The following is a 12,543-nucleotide window of genomic DNA, read 5'->3' as shown; positions in this document are numbered from 1 at the left end:
CTTGAAAACAATAAAGAAAATGTAGCCTAAAATTCTCAAAAAAAAAATATCCACATTCTTGAGAAAGTTTAAAATTAATCAAATATAAAATTGTATAAATCTTGAAAAATAAAAATTTTCAAAAGTATTTTTATTGATCATAAATATCAGAAATCTAAAAATTTATTTAGTACCAAACGCTCTTTAAAGTACAAAAATGCTATTAATGAGTAAAAATGATAAAAAGGAATTAAAATTTGAGACTAATTTTTACCCATTTATATAGTTTTAGGTGAATTGAATTTTGTATTCAATTATTTGAAACATCAAATGATATTTTAATGTTCTGGGTTTATGATTTATTTTTATAAAAAATTAAAGTAAGATTAGTAATGACTCACTCTTAAACAATTACCTAATCAATCGCTAAAGCATTGTATTAGAACACGATAACTGAGGACGCGAGTGTTTAGTTAAGAGCAGTAGATGATCGATACAAATGGAAGTAGTCGGGTGGGGGAAGAGTAAAGAATGAAGCAAAATGACGGCTTTGTCTCCTGCTTTAAGCAGAGAATTCAAAATGTCGAATTTAAACCTTAATAGTAGTATTTGGTAAAATCCAAGATTCAAATTTGGCCACCATTCAGATCTATCTTTCCAGGCCACGCCTCCCAGAGACGAGGAAGAAGAAGACGAAAAAGAGGAAAACTCTCCCATCAATGTCCGATACAGACTTCGATCTCAGAGTATGTTTCCTCCAAACCCTAACAATGGCTTCCAATTTATCCATCCTCACTCTCCCTGACTCCATTTTTTTTTTCTCTCTTAACGCAGCCTTCAACTCACTCGAGTTTCGGCATGGGGTACGCTCCTCTCTCATCTCTAACGCTTCTGTTTTCTTGTGAATTTCATTTTCATCTCAACTACGCCTCTGGTTCCCCGCTACAGTGACTACTCGTTCGCCGATGTCGGAAACTTGGAGCATTGCACTAAGTACTTGAATCAGACGCTCGTTACCTTCGGATTTCCGGCGTCTCTCGATCTGTTCGCGGACGATCCGGTGCGGTGTCGTTGTTCTGAATGTCTGTTGTGTTGTTAGGTTTTGGTTTTTATCTGAAGTTTTCTGCTTTGGTAGGTTTCAATTGCTCGCACTTGCAATTGCATTTATGCTCTGTTACAGCAGAGGCAACGCGATATTGAATTTAGAGAGTCTGCTAATGATCAGAGACAAAGGTATGATATTTTGTGAGGATTACGATCTGCATAGTGCTGAATCATGTTGAATTTGATCTTTGCTCAACTTTTTTGCTCTTACAATATATTGCTGCATTATCGTACTTTTCTGTTATGTTATGCGTTTTAGAATGTTTGTCCTAGGGCATTTCACAGCTTGTCTGTAAAAGTCGTGGGTCGGCAAAGATGGTGTGAAGTAGTGGCAATCTCGTGGTGTATCTTTGGGTATTGAGTCCCACCATTATGCAGATTTAAGGGCTTTTTGGGCGAAGGAATTATGAACCATATGTGATAAAGAAAGCCAATTCACTTTACTATCTTAAGCCGCATTGGAGCTTAGCAAACATCCCTTCTCAAAACTGAAAACTAGAAAATGAGCAATATTGGAACATTAACAAAATGACTGATATTTCCATGGAGAAACAAGAAAAGAACACTAGATCTTATAAATTCAGCAATGCAGGGTAAATAAGAACATGCCAGATATTATAAATCACAAAGCAGCAGCAGCAACAACAGCATATCAAGCCTTAATTTCATTAGGTGGGGTTGGCTTATTAGCTTGATTCCTTTATAATTTCCTTAACTTTGAAGATATATTTTTTTCTTGTAAATAGGCACTAAAGAGCTATTCCTCCCCTCATTCGGCATCTTTTTTGATTTAAGGATCACATTAAGTAATTTTGTTAACCAAAAAATACCCTCTTCTCCTATGCATTTCCATGCTTCTATATATAATTATAGATATTATCTCATCCAGCTTTACCATTTTTTTTCTTTTTCAATGCTTGCTTCTTTCGTTTGGACATATACATCTATAGAACATGTAATTCCTATTTTCTTCAAACCTACTAAGACGCCCTAACATAACATTTGTTCTCTACTTTATTGAATAGTGATTCAGGTGTGTTAAATACACTTCAATTGATATGCCTCAATTAAGTACACCTCAATTATGTGGCATCATCTGATTGGTTGAGGTTTATTCAATGCACCTCATCCTGTGCTCTTAGAGCACATGATAGGAATTCAAAATAGCTTTGCCTTTATTATTTCTATCTTCCAAACTCATAACTTCCATGTACATCTCTGTTGCCATTCCCTTCCCTGCCCACATGACCATTTTAGTCACCTGTTATACTAACCTTCTCTCCTTTAGGTACTTCTTGCACTAACCTTTCTAAATCTTCCCAAAATTTTTGTTTTTATCTCTTCTCCTAACCCCACTGTTTGTGTATGTGTACTAACAATATTCATAGTATCACCTTCTAGAATAATTTTAGCTGCAGTAATCCTATCTTCTATTCTCTTCACATCCAGTACCCTATTTTTTTGAAATTTTTTAATGTTATCCATAATAATCCCCACTCCATTGCTTACAAAATCCTCTGCACATCCACACTGTTTCTTATGATTCTGTCAATATTTTAGCTTCCTCTCCAATCCATCTAGTCTCTTGGAGGCACATATATTAGTTTTTCTCTTAATCATCATGTCCATTGATTTCATAGATTTTCCTATCAAAGTTCTGTTGTATACCTATGTGGGGAACTACTGTAATAAGAAATAGATGGCTGTAATAAGTGGAACGTTTAAATTTGAATGCGGGTGGTGGTAACCATTTTATTGGGTCCAACCTCCCATGGGGATTGAGTATAAAAGGTCGCCCCTAATTCTTTTGAGGCATCAAATACAATTTGAATTGCCTTTCCTCTCAATTTCCCTCTCTAATACTCTCCCTCTCGTTCTCGATCCTTCTCCCTCAATTCTCTCCCTCTACTACAATTCCCGCCTAACTCTTCTACAAAGAGGAGACAGAACTCTGTCGGATCAAGGATTCGACAAGTTCTTGATATTCCGCGATCCATTCTATTCTATGATCCTGGATTAACTTCTTGCATCCTTTCATGAAAATGCAAGAAATCTTGCAGATTTAACATTACATGTGGATGCTGATATAGTGGCCCTAGCTCAATTTTTACCACACTGAGGCAATACAGTGTATCACCAAGACAGTTAAGACCCAAAGATTTTTTCATTTGTCTAGAATTCATGATATTTGATTTGATGAGTTTTACATTGGTTGACAGCTATTTAATGCAACCTTTCTCCTTTATTTGGGCTTGGAATCAGCTTTAAATTGCAAAGCAAAGCACCCAAAAAAAAAAAAAAAGGGGGGGAAAGAATAAAAGGTGCCATTTGGGAGAATAACAAAATAAGACATGATATTTCACATTACTAAATGGAGTGCTACATTCTTGATTGGCAAAAGGATAAAATGTTGGAATATGGCTATTATTTATATATCGTTTAACTCAACTTTAAACTGGAGTACTTAGAGAAATACTTCCTTTCTTTGATAGACTTGCATCAGACATATCAAGGTTGGAGGCTAAAGTAGAAAGGCTTGAAGCACAGTTATCAGCAAAAGACAGGGAGATAGCAACAATTACTAGAACGGTTAGCCGCATATGGTTTTTTTCCCTTTTTTTGGAAGTGCAGCATTCCTTTGTATTGCATTATGCATTAATTCTTTCCTTAAGTTTTCTCTTTCGAGTGTTCTATTTAAATTTCAATGTGGTTAGGAAGCTAAAGCTACTGCAACTTTCAAAGCCCAAATTGAGAAGTTACAGCAGGAACGAGATGAATTTCAAAGGATGGTTATTGGTAACCAGGTTAAAAACTTTTTTTTCCCCAAGAAAATTTTGCTTTGATACCTCCCATGCTTAAGGTACTGACCTCAATGCATTTTGGCCCTGCAAAAGCAAGTGCGAACTCAACAAATACATGAGATGAAGAAAAAAGAAAAGGAGTATATAAAGTTGCAGGTAGGGTTGCCATGGTTAACTATGAGTTTATACATCGCACAAACAATACATTTAGACAATTAAATACAAAATGAACTACAGGGAGATATTGTTTTTCCTGCAGGAGAGGCTAAACCAAGTATTAATGGAGAAAAAGAAGGAATCTAGATCAGGAATGGAGATAATGAATCTACTTCAGGTAATTGGTGAATTACTTACTTATAGATCCTAAGTTCTATGATTCCCTTATCTAACAGCTCTGTGCTTTTATATCAACAGAAAGAAGGTCGACAACGTGGAACATGGAATGGGAAGAAGGCTGACAATGACTTCTACAAGAAAATTGTATGAATTATGATACCCTTAAAATTTTCTCAGCACATAGCTTATCTATGGGTAAATATACTGGCAGGTGGATGCTTATGAGGCAAAAAATCAAGAACTAGTGGCAGAGAATGCTGATTTGAGGGCATTATTACGATCAATGCAGGTAGCCTGAGAGTTTTTTTTTTTTTTTTTTGTTGCAGTTCACAGTTTTATACTGTCCTTTTTCTGACTGCAGTTGCTTTATGAGTTAGGTTTAAGAACTGATTAAGTTTTGATTTTTGTAGTGGTGTAGTTTTGGAATTAGAAGGGTTATGTTATTTAACAAGTTAGTACAGAATACTGATAATCAGGTTATTCTGTCACCATAACCAGCCAAGTTACCACAATTTAATTAAAGAACTATAGCATATACAAATTCAACTTGCTCCCTTAAAATGATGCCTTGATAATCTTGATGCTAAAATATCAACTTCCCTGCTGGATGGCATCCTTTGTGCTGGAAAGGAACATGCATATGATTGTGGTGTGATTAGGATTAAGTGACTTTTCCTACTCTCTCTTCTGGGCATCTTGTTAGTTCACATTCGCTTGCTCCTTCAGTTATTGGACCTTTTAGTTGGTTCATATGGTGCCACCTTCTTTCAGGGGTCATCTTACCTTATGTAATTAAATTTGGTCAATCCCAAAGGGTTGACAAAGCTAGTTGACTGTTTTCTTCTTGGATGATCAATAATTTTGCTTCTCCACAAGTAAAAAATCATGCATCTATTTTCTCTGTGCCATTAGAATATGAAAATCACCCATGGATTTGAAAATACAAGAGCTATTGTTATTCTCAATTGTTGATGTTCTCCTTTTATCTCCATGTAATGTTGCTAATCATAGTTGCACATCCTTATATGCTGGCGTCTTCAGTCATGGTTATTACTTTTCCCTCAAAATCATTAAGCTACTCCAAATGCTAGATCGACTTCTAGCTTGTGAGCCACTTTTCAGATGCTTAAATATTGCAACAACTACATCTGTGGGCACATTGCAGCATACCTTTTAAATGCCTCCATAAACACTTTCTTAGGGGTTTTTTAGAAGAAAATCTTAACATTAATATGATGTATAATTGCATATATCCTTAAAAAAGAATTCTTAGTATCAATGTACAAAATAAAACAATTCTAACACAGTCGGAAATTTCAATTCAATGTAAAATAAAAATCTAGCTTAAAAAAGAATTCTTACTATCTGTAGATATAACTTTTATGGTTAAACTTGTATCTTTAGTCTCTACATAGTATATGTATTGTACAAGGCTTGTATACTCCAGGTAGGCAAATATCCATTTCCAGAGCAACAGAAGTCCCCCCCTTCCAGTTGGAAATGTAAGGTGCCAGAGAATGATATGCACCTAAATATAGCTTGTGGTTTGAGAACTTCCAACTTGTAAGAAAATTCATTAGTAGTAGTTGATTGAACACAAATGGTTCTAAGATATCTCTCTTGCAGGTGGATATGCGTGATTTCTTGAATGCTCCAAATGGTTTAGCCAAGCAATCTTTACCAGTTAATGAAAGACTGGATGCTGATCCCTCACAGTCGCCATTGGGCGGGAGGACGGTAGGCAAATTCTTGCTGGATATTAAGTGTGTCCTTTTGATAGATGGTATTCCCATTTTGAGAAGCAAGACCAATGATTTCATTACTTTCAGGATGTGTTTGACCTGCCTTTTCACATTGCTCGAGATCAAATAGAAGAAAGTCTTCGAACTAAAATGGCGTCTATAAAGGTTGTACTTTCTTTTTTAATTCCTAAGTGTGCATATGGTGGTCAATCTTAACAAGCCTTGATGTACTTGTCTGCTGCTTCCACAATTTAGGAGCGCATGGGCCAGCTGCAAGATGCACAAAGAGAGGCAGAAGTCAGTTCTGAAGCAACTGAAAGGGAGCTTGAGCTTGAAGCTCAGCTAGTTGAGGCAAGGAGCATAATCCAGGAGCAGGTACTGAATTTTCCACAAATATTGATCAAAATCTAAATTTGTTCCCTTTGTTTAATCACATGCAGCATATGTAGTCTTATCGTCTTTGTTGATAGTGCTTCCTTCATTATAGACAGGGAGGGGGGTGCACAGTATTCAGCACATCTAGGATTGGGGTGCCTATCCCATACCTACCCTTGTCATTCCCAAACTAGCTAAGCATATTATTGGAGCCATCTTCCATAACCTCAATATCTATTAGTCGTCCAAGTATCAGGATGAGGATTCCTATCCAAAAGCAGTCCACCCAATGATCCCCATTTGCACATAGCACCTACCTGATTTACTCCTATATATTGGGTTCTCTTCCATTATCAGAATTTCTTATTTAACTGCCTTAAGACTTGGTATACCCATTAGATTTCATCTCAACAGGGATGTTTATGGCGACATATTAAATTCTGGTCATTAGGAGGGTTGTTATATGCTATTTCTGGTGAAGTTATAGCTTACGTACACAAATTTGGATGTGGCTGAAAGTAAATGATGAAATGTATCTTTGCATGCACTTGTTAATTACCTTTGGCATAGATTTATATTTCCTGTGCTGTGTCTTGAGTTTTGTAAATATGTTTTACATGACTGGAAGTGGACTCTATGTCAGGTGAGTGCCAAATACTCCACCATGGTAAATGCACTGAATCTTTTTCAGTTCAAAATTGACTGTATTGCAATTTACTTCTAATTCCCCCATTGAGAAAAAAATGAAACATAACATTGCGTCTGATTGCAGGCATCCATAATGTCTAAACATCTTGCCAAATCCGAGAGGCCAAGGTATTGCCTTTCACTTCTTGTACCCCTCAGTTAAGTGGGGTTTCATCCTGTTATTTGTACTTGTGCAGGAGGCTGAGTGGCCATTTGAATTCTGACAGGGATTCAATTATTTCATCACCAGCTGAGGTATAAACTTGCTCTGAATCTACTCTTCTGGCCATTTTGGATGGTGAACTATAACTGCCGTTGTAGTTCTTGAATTGCTTGTTTGCTTATTTTTTCTTTTCATATGTCCTATCAATTTTTTGAGTATTTTTGCTTTTCATGTCCTATGAATTTTTAAAATTCTTGACATGACGGGTGTGTTCTTATAGAGATGAACTGGCTGTTTCTGGAGTGAATTTTGGCAAGATATACTTTGGAATGAAGTAGAAAGGTCTTCTAAATAAAGCTGTTGATCTTCATGATGGATATGTCATAAGACCAAGCGCGCACACACGCACGCCCCACAAACTTTTCTATATTATTCACATTTAATATACAAAGAAGACTAGTTGAATTTATGTCCAACAGTAATTGGCTGTGTTGGTAGTTTGTGGAAAACAATACATTTATGTACAAGACAAATAGAACAAGAACAAAAGAGGAAAAGATTAATTTAATTACCAAAGTTTGATCTATCTGATGATAAATGATTCTGTTTTTTAGTGGTTCCAAATCTAACAAGTTTCTGTTGTTGGCGCTAAGGGGCTGTGAAACCACCTAAGCAGAGTTTGCAATGCTATCGTGCTGGCTGTTCGTTTTCAATCCAAATTGATACTATTTTGGCATGGGGTGGATGGCTGCTGTGCCGATTAAGCTTAATTACAATTAGATAGAATGTAGGAGGAGGATCTATGCTTAGTTTGGCTAAGATATGGAGGATGATATATTTGTACCTGTAGGAAACTCGAGTGTACTTCTTGTAAGCCGTGATGGCGGGTTTGGTTAGTGTATGATTGTTCCTTAGTTGGAGCTTATACTGATACGCACATATGAAAGATGATTGGAGGGAATAGTTCTCTATCAAATTCTTTGGCTTCCGTAATTTTCATTAGATTTTACATTATAAGTCTCAATGATGCTTTCGGACTCACATTTTGCAACTCCGCATGCATTTTGATTGCAAAGGAACCTTTTGGGACTGTTCTTTAATGTTGCAAAAAAGGCCCATGTTGATAATTTGGACAAATGGGAGTTCCAGTTATTGTATAAGAGTGGTTTCAACCAAATACCGCCTAGACTCTCACCTTGGCTTTCTTTTAAAGAAGAGAGGAAGAGATAGAAGCAACTGTTTGGAAGTTGAGTTGTTGCATGTTTCCTAAAATTCACGGCATTCCTTGGCTACCAAATCCACTTAGGCTGACTTTCTTTCATAATTTTTTTTCCTGATTTTCTTCTAATTATATTGGGGTAAATGAGTGGCTACAGGCCAGGTTCTTGTTCTCCGAGGTTAGGTCAAGCGGGAGTCGTTTTCCTTGGACTTCATCAACCGAAGCACCTGAAAAAATTACAAAAAGTAAAGGCTCCCTCTATTCGGTTACCTTTGGTTGATTGCTTCGAGAATGAAACACTGGAAGTTTGCTCCTAATAAGCCGTTCAATCTTTTTACATATAATTAATCAAATTCACAGCTACATAGAACATCTGTGCCTAATCAATCATGGGTTCCTTCCAAACCACCTTTTCAATTTGCATTCTCTATTGACACTGCTTGCTTGTCGCTTTTCCACCTCTGCTGCAGCGCGGAGGCTAGCCGCCTTTTTTTTTTTTCCTTCTCTATTTTTTGCCCATAGATGATAATTATTATTTTTAAGTGTATAAAGTAAATTAATCGAACATGTGTAGTAGATCATAAATCATAAGTATATAAAAATTTGTATTTGAGGTTATTTCTAAAAAGGTTTGTATTTTAATGTCAAATGAAACTATTATAATCTCTGATCATAAGTTAATCCAAAAAGTTAAGTATTTTTTCTTGATTTAATTAATATATATTTTTTTAAACTTGTGTAACCCGTATAGCTTCTTGCTCACACTAATTAGGTTAATGCGTGGACTTCGCTTTAAGAAGGGGAAAAAATGTAAGAAAACAGAACAGGATGAAAAACCTAAGGAAGTCGACGATATATATTGATATTTAAATTAAACTGATGCTGACATTCAATGTACCAATATCTGAAGGTGTCTCCATAATGCCTCATTGGTTTGTATCTGTAGTTTAAAGCAAGTCTTCAAGGGAGCGGTAAGTGGAAAGAAAGAAAAGGCAAGCATGGCTTCAGGGTTTGGCAATTGCACATCTTCACATGCGTGAGAGCCCCTAACAATGGCCAAAAATGGCTGAAAGTAGCCTTCTTGACAATCTTCTTTCCTTTGCTTTTCTGTCACTGAGGAAGCCGAGTCATTCGCCATTGAAGACCGCGAATTGAAGGTTATAAATGCATGGTTTCATGTCCCAGCAACCAGACTGACCCGAAGAGCATAGAAAGATATATATATATATATATATGTATGTACTTGAAAACAAAGCCATTTGATCAGGGGAAATGGACCAGAACAAGGTAGAAGAAGAGCCAGTAACAGTGCTTCAAGGAGATGGCTTCTATTTTGACAGGCTGTTTCTAAGGGATTCCTCCCCAGGGCAGTCTTTTCGTCTGTATTACCGGGATGCTCAAGGCGTCCCATTTCAATGGGAGATGCAGCCGGGGACGCCCAAGAACCTGCCTGAAAAGGAGCCGGTTCCACCCCTCACCCCTCCACCGGCACTGCAGGGCTTGGGGCTGCCGACGCCTAGTTGTGTCGAGCAGCCCAAGGACTCCAACCGATGGAAACCGGTCAGCCGGCTGTGGAAGAGGTGCAAGAAGATACTGTTCAGTGAGAAATTTGAAAGCTCAGAGTTATGCCAGTGTGATGGAAAATTTATAGCCTCAGCCTATAATCCAAGTTCTGAATCTTCATCTTCGTCAATGCCCTGCTCAGATCGCCATCCTTCAGAGTCCCCGGAGTTCGAAAAGGATCCTCTACATGGACCTTTTGTTTGCAGCCCTGCTGACATCACATCGGTACTGGTTCGTGCCACTAGACGTTTCTAGTTTCATATTTGTTCCTGGTTTTAATTTGTTGCTCAATTCACAGTTTTCCTTTGGTATTGTAAGAGATATCAAGTACCCTTATGTGGCCTTGTGTTGCTCAACAAGTCTACCACAGTTGATTGAAGATTAAAATTGTAGGACAGTACTGGTTTAGTGGATCAAAATGATGTATTTCTTTTTGATCATGAGAAGTTATATCTTCTTTCGGAACTTTTCACAGAATGAAGAGAATTAATATACACAAGCACATGTCCCGAACAGGTTGATAGATTCTTGGCTAGCAAAATCATGTCGAGAAATTCCTCAGCAGGTCAGTCTTCACATTTGTATTACCAGCTCGCAGAAGGGGTTCCATTTACGTGGGAAACGATGCCCGGAAAATCCAGTGAGCCGGTGCAGCAAGAAGCCATTCCGCCCCCCAATCCTCCACCGGCAGTGCAAGGCCATAGTCTGCCTAGGCCATGTTTCGAGCAGGACATGGAGGCCCCACCAAGATTGATCTGGTTTTGGAAGAGAATTAAAATTAACTTCAAGCTTCAGAAAAGCAGGAAAATTGACAATACCGTGCCCTTGAGGTTTCCTAGCTGGGATTCTTCCGGGTCTGATCAGGACTTTGTGTCGTTGCTTCGCGATTCAAGCTCTTCGTCGTCGTCGTCGTCCTCCTCCTCCTCCTCCAACAGTTCCTCTCTCTTGGAGCTGTCAAGGTCCGGGAAGTACTCGCAGGATCAGTCCTACGGCTGCACTCCTTGGAATGTGAGAGCCGGTCTTGTCGGTCTAGGAAGAAGGCTTTGACGTCACCTTGTATTTATTAAACTGGTTCCTCTTTGATGTTATATATATTATTATTATTTACTGCTTCAACGTGCATGCTTGCTTTACAATGCCAAGTGGTATTTAATTGAAGACTCCAATAGCCATTGACTCCAACCAAATCACAAGCTGTGCTATACAATTGAATCTCAATTATTATGAGTTCTAAGGCATGAGCTGCAATCGAAGCACCACAGCTAGAGACCATATGAGTTCTCATGCTCAATGGAAGCCAAGGGAAATTACCAAATTGAGAACCATGGATGAAGATGAAGATGAAGATGAAGGTGAAGAGGAAGAGGAAAAGGAAAAGACCGAGAGTATTTATTACATGCTTTGTTTGTTTGTTCTTGTATATATAATTATTATAATTAGACTAATAATCTATTGGTTTGACGAAAGGTCAATAAATTTTTATAAGAGAAAATTTTACAAAAATAGTTAAAACATTTCCCAAGGTTAATAAAAATTGTTGATAAATGTATAACTAAAAAAATTATTTAAAGGGTTTTAAGTATGAAAAGGTCAAAATTTTGATAGATAATTTTATTTATTGTTGTAGATTGGAAAGTCTAGTTACCTAATTATAATAATTAAATTTATTTATTTTAGAAGTTTTTGAGAAAATTCAAATAGTTACCAGGGGTCAATGAAAACTCGAATTTGACTTAGGGCTAAGGTTTTAGGATCCCGAAAAATCGTAGGAATCTTTAGGGCGGACTAACTCTGGGAGTTTTTGGGAAATGGTCTCCAGATGGGTCTGAGTCTTTGAGTGACTTTCTTCGGAGTCCTTTGAGGAACAGTTTTCTAGCTCTTCGAGATATGATCCTCAAGTATCTGCAACATAAAGGTTGTTAGAAAACACACAAAGATCTTCCCCATGCGTGCTCTCCGATATCTAGACCAGACATTAATGTCCATACAATAAAGTACAGATACAAGTATAAAATGCGTGTATGTAGTATGTCCAAGGTCAATCTTTAGGAGAATTGGTTCTCGATGAGTCTTGTAGGGTTTAGAGTCTTAAGTTTTTGGTTCTAGAGAATATAGATAAAGATCCAAGGGTCTGAAAAGAGTTTCAAAAAGATCCATTTACCTTAGAGAGTAAGTATTTATAGATATTTGGTAGGAGTCTACGATTGAAAGCCTTCAAACTTTTCAAAGAGATGCATCGAGTGAGGGTGGAGAGTCTTCGGGGTAAAACTGTCGCTGATGAGTTTCTTTCAAGTGGGTCTAAAGACTCTTCAAAGCCATCAAGTGAATTGGATTTGAAAGACTCTAGGTGAGTCTTCAAACTATACAATATTAAGGTTTGACTGTCTTGAAGACTTTTCAAGGACTTCGAGGGGCATTTGTCTGGGAGACTTTTTAGAATCATACGAGAATATACAAGATATTTAGGAATTTTTAAAAATTTTAAAATTTTTAGAATTTTTTAAAACATCCAACAGAAAGTGTATTAATTATTTTTATAGATTTTTTAATAAAAATTTAGGTTTTAGATACGTT

The 12,543-nt window shown here is 37.1% G+C and overlaps 2 protein-coding genes across 3 annotated transcripts; both read left to right on the top strand.

Annotated features, from left to right (window-relative positions):
* The first annotated feature begins 446 nt into the window (after window positions 1-446).
* LOC127806287 (uncharacterized) lies at window positions 447-9,617 on the top strand. 2 transcript variants are annotated; one of them, XM_052343487.1, is made up of 16 exons: window positions 447-725; window positions 814-842; window positions 928-1,039; window positions 1,115-1,212; window positions 3,576-3,672; window positions 3,798-3,887; window positions 3,978-4,040; window positions 4,144-4,218; window positions 4,299-4,364; window positions 4,432-4,509; window positions 5,847-5,957; window positions 6,050-6,127; window positions 6,218-6,337; window positions 7,110-7,153; window positions 7,222-7,279; window positions 9,353-9,617. In XM_052343487.1, exons 1-16 carry the CDS (start codon window positions 699-701, stop codon window positions 9,521-9,523), a joined length of 1,317 nt encoding a protein of 438 aa, XP_052199447.1. In that variant the 5' UTR covers window positions 447-698; the 3' UTR covers window positions 9,524-9,617. The 2 variants fall into 2 exon arrangements, with proteins under 2 accessions (XP_052199447.1, XP_052199448.1); XM_052343488.1 differs by lacking the exon at window positions 9,353-9,617 and adding an exon at window positions 7,841-8,202 and having other exon boundaries at window positions 450-725.
* LOC127806288 (uncharacterized) lies at window positions 9,529-11,128 on the top strand. Its single transcript, XM_052343489.1, has 2 exons — window positions 9,529-10,194; window positions 10,486-11,128. Exons 1-2 carry the CDS (start codon window positions 9,679-9,681, stop codon window positions 11,014-11,016), a joined length of 1,047 nt encoding a protein of 348 aa, XP_052199449.1. The 5' UTR covers window positions 9,529-9,678; the 3' UTR covers window positions 11,017-11,128.
* Window positions 11,129-12,543: the final 1,415 nt, after the last annotated feature.

This window comes from Diospyros lotus, chromosome 7 (assembly GCF_014633365.1).
Source record: "Diospyros lotus cultivar Yz01 chromosome 7, ASM1463336v1, whole genome shotgun sequence".
Lineage (NCBI taxonomy): Eukaryota > Viridiplantae > Streptophyta > Magnoliopsida > Ericales > Ebenaceae > Diospyros > Diospyros lotus.
This window is presented reverse-complemented; position numbering and strand designations above follow the sequence as displayed.

Bases quoted from the DNA above. Each gene is read 5' to 3' on its own strand.
- LOC127806287 (XM_052343487.1), top strand. From the start codon at position 699: ATGTCCGATACAGACTTCGATCTCAGA. The intron at 4,510-5,846 runs GTAGCCTGAGAG...TCTCTCTTGCAG, and splicing joins CATTATTACGATCAATGCAG to GTGGATATGCGTGATTTCTT. The intron at 7,280-9,352 runs GTATAAACTTGC...TTGTATCTGTAG, and splicing joins TTATTTCATCACCAGCTGAG to TTTAAAGCAAGTCTTCAAGG.
- LOC127806288 (XM_052343489.1), top strand. From the start codon at position 9,679: ATGGACCAGAACAAGGTAGAAGAAGAGCCAGTAACAGTGCTTCAAGGA. The intron at 10,195-10,485 runs GTACTGGTTCGT...TGTCCCGAACAG, and splicing joins GCCCTGCTGACATCACATCG to GTTGATAGATTCTTGGCTAG.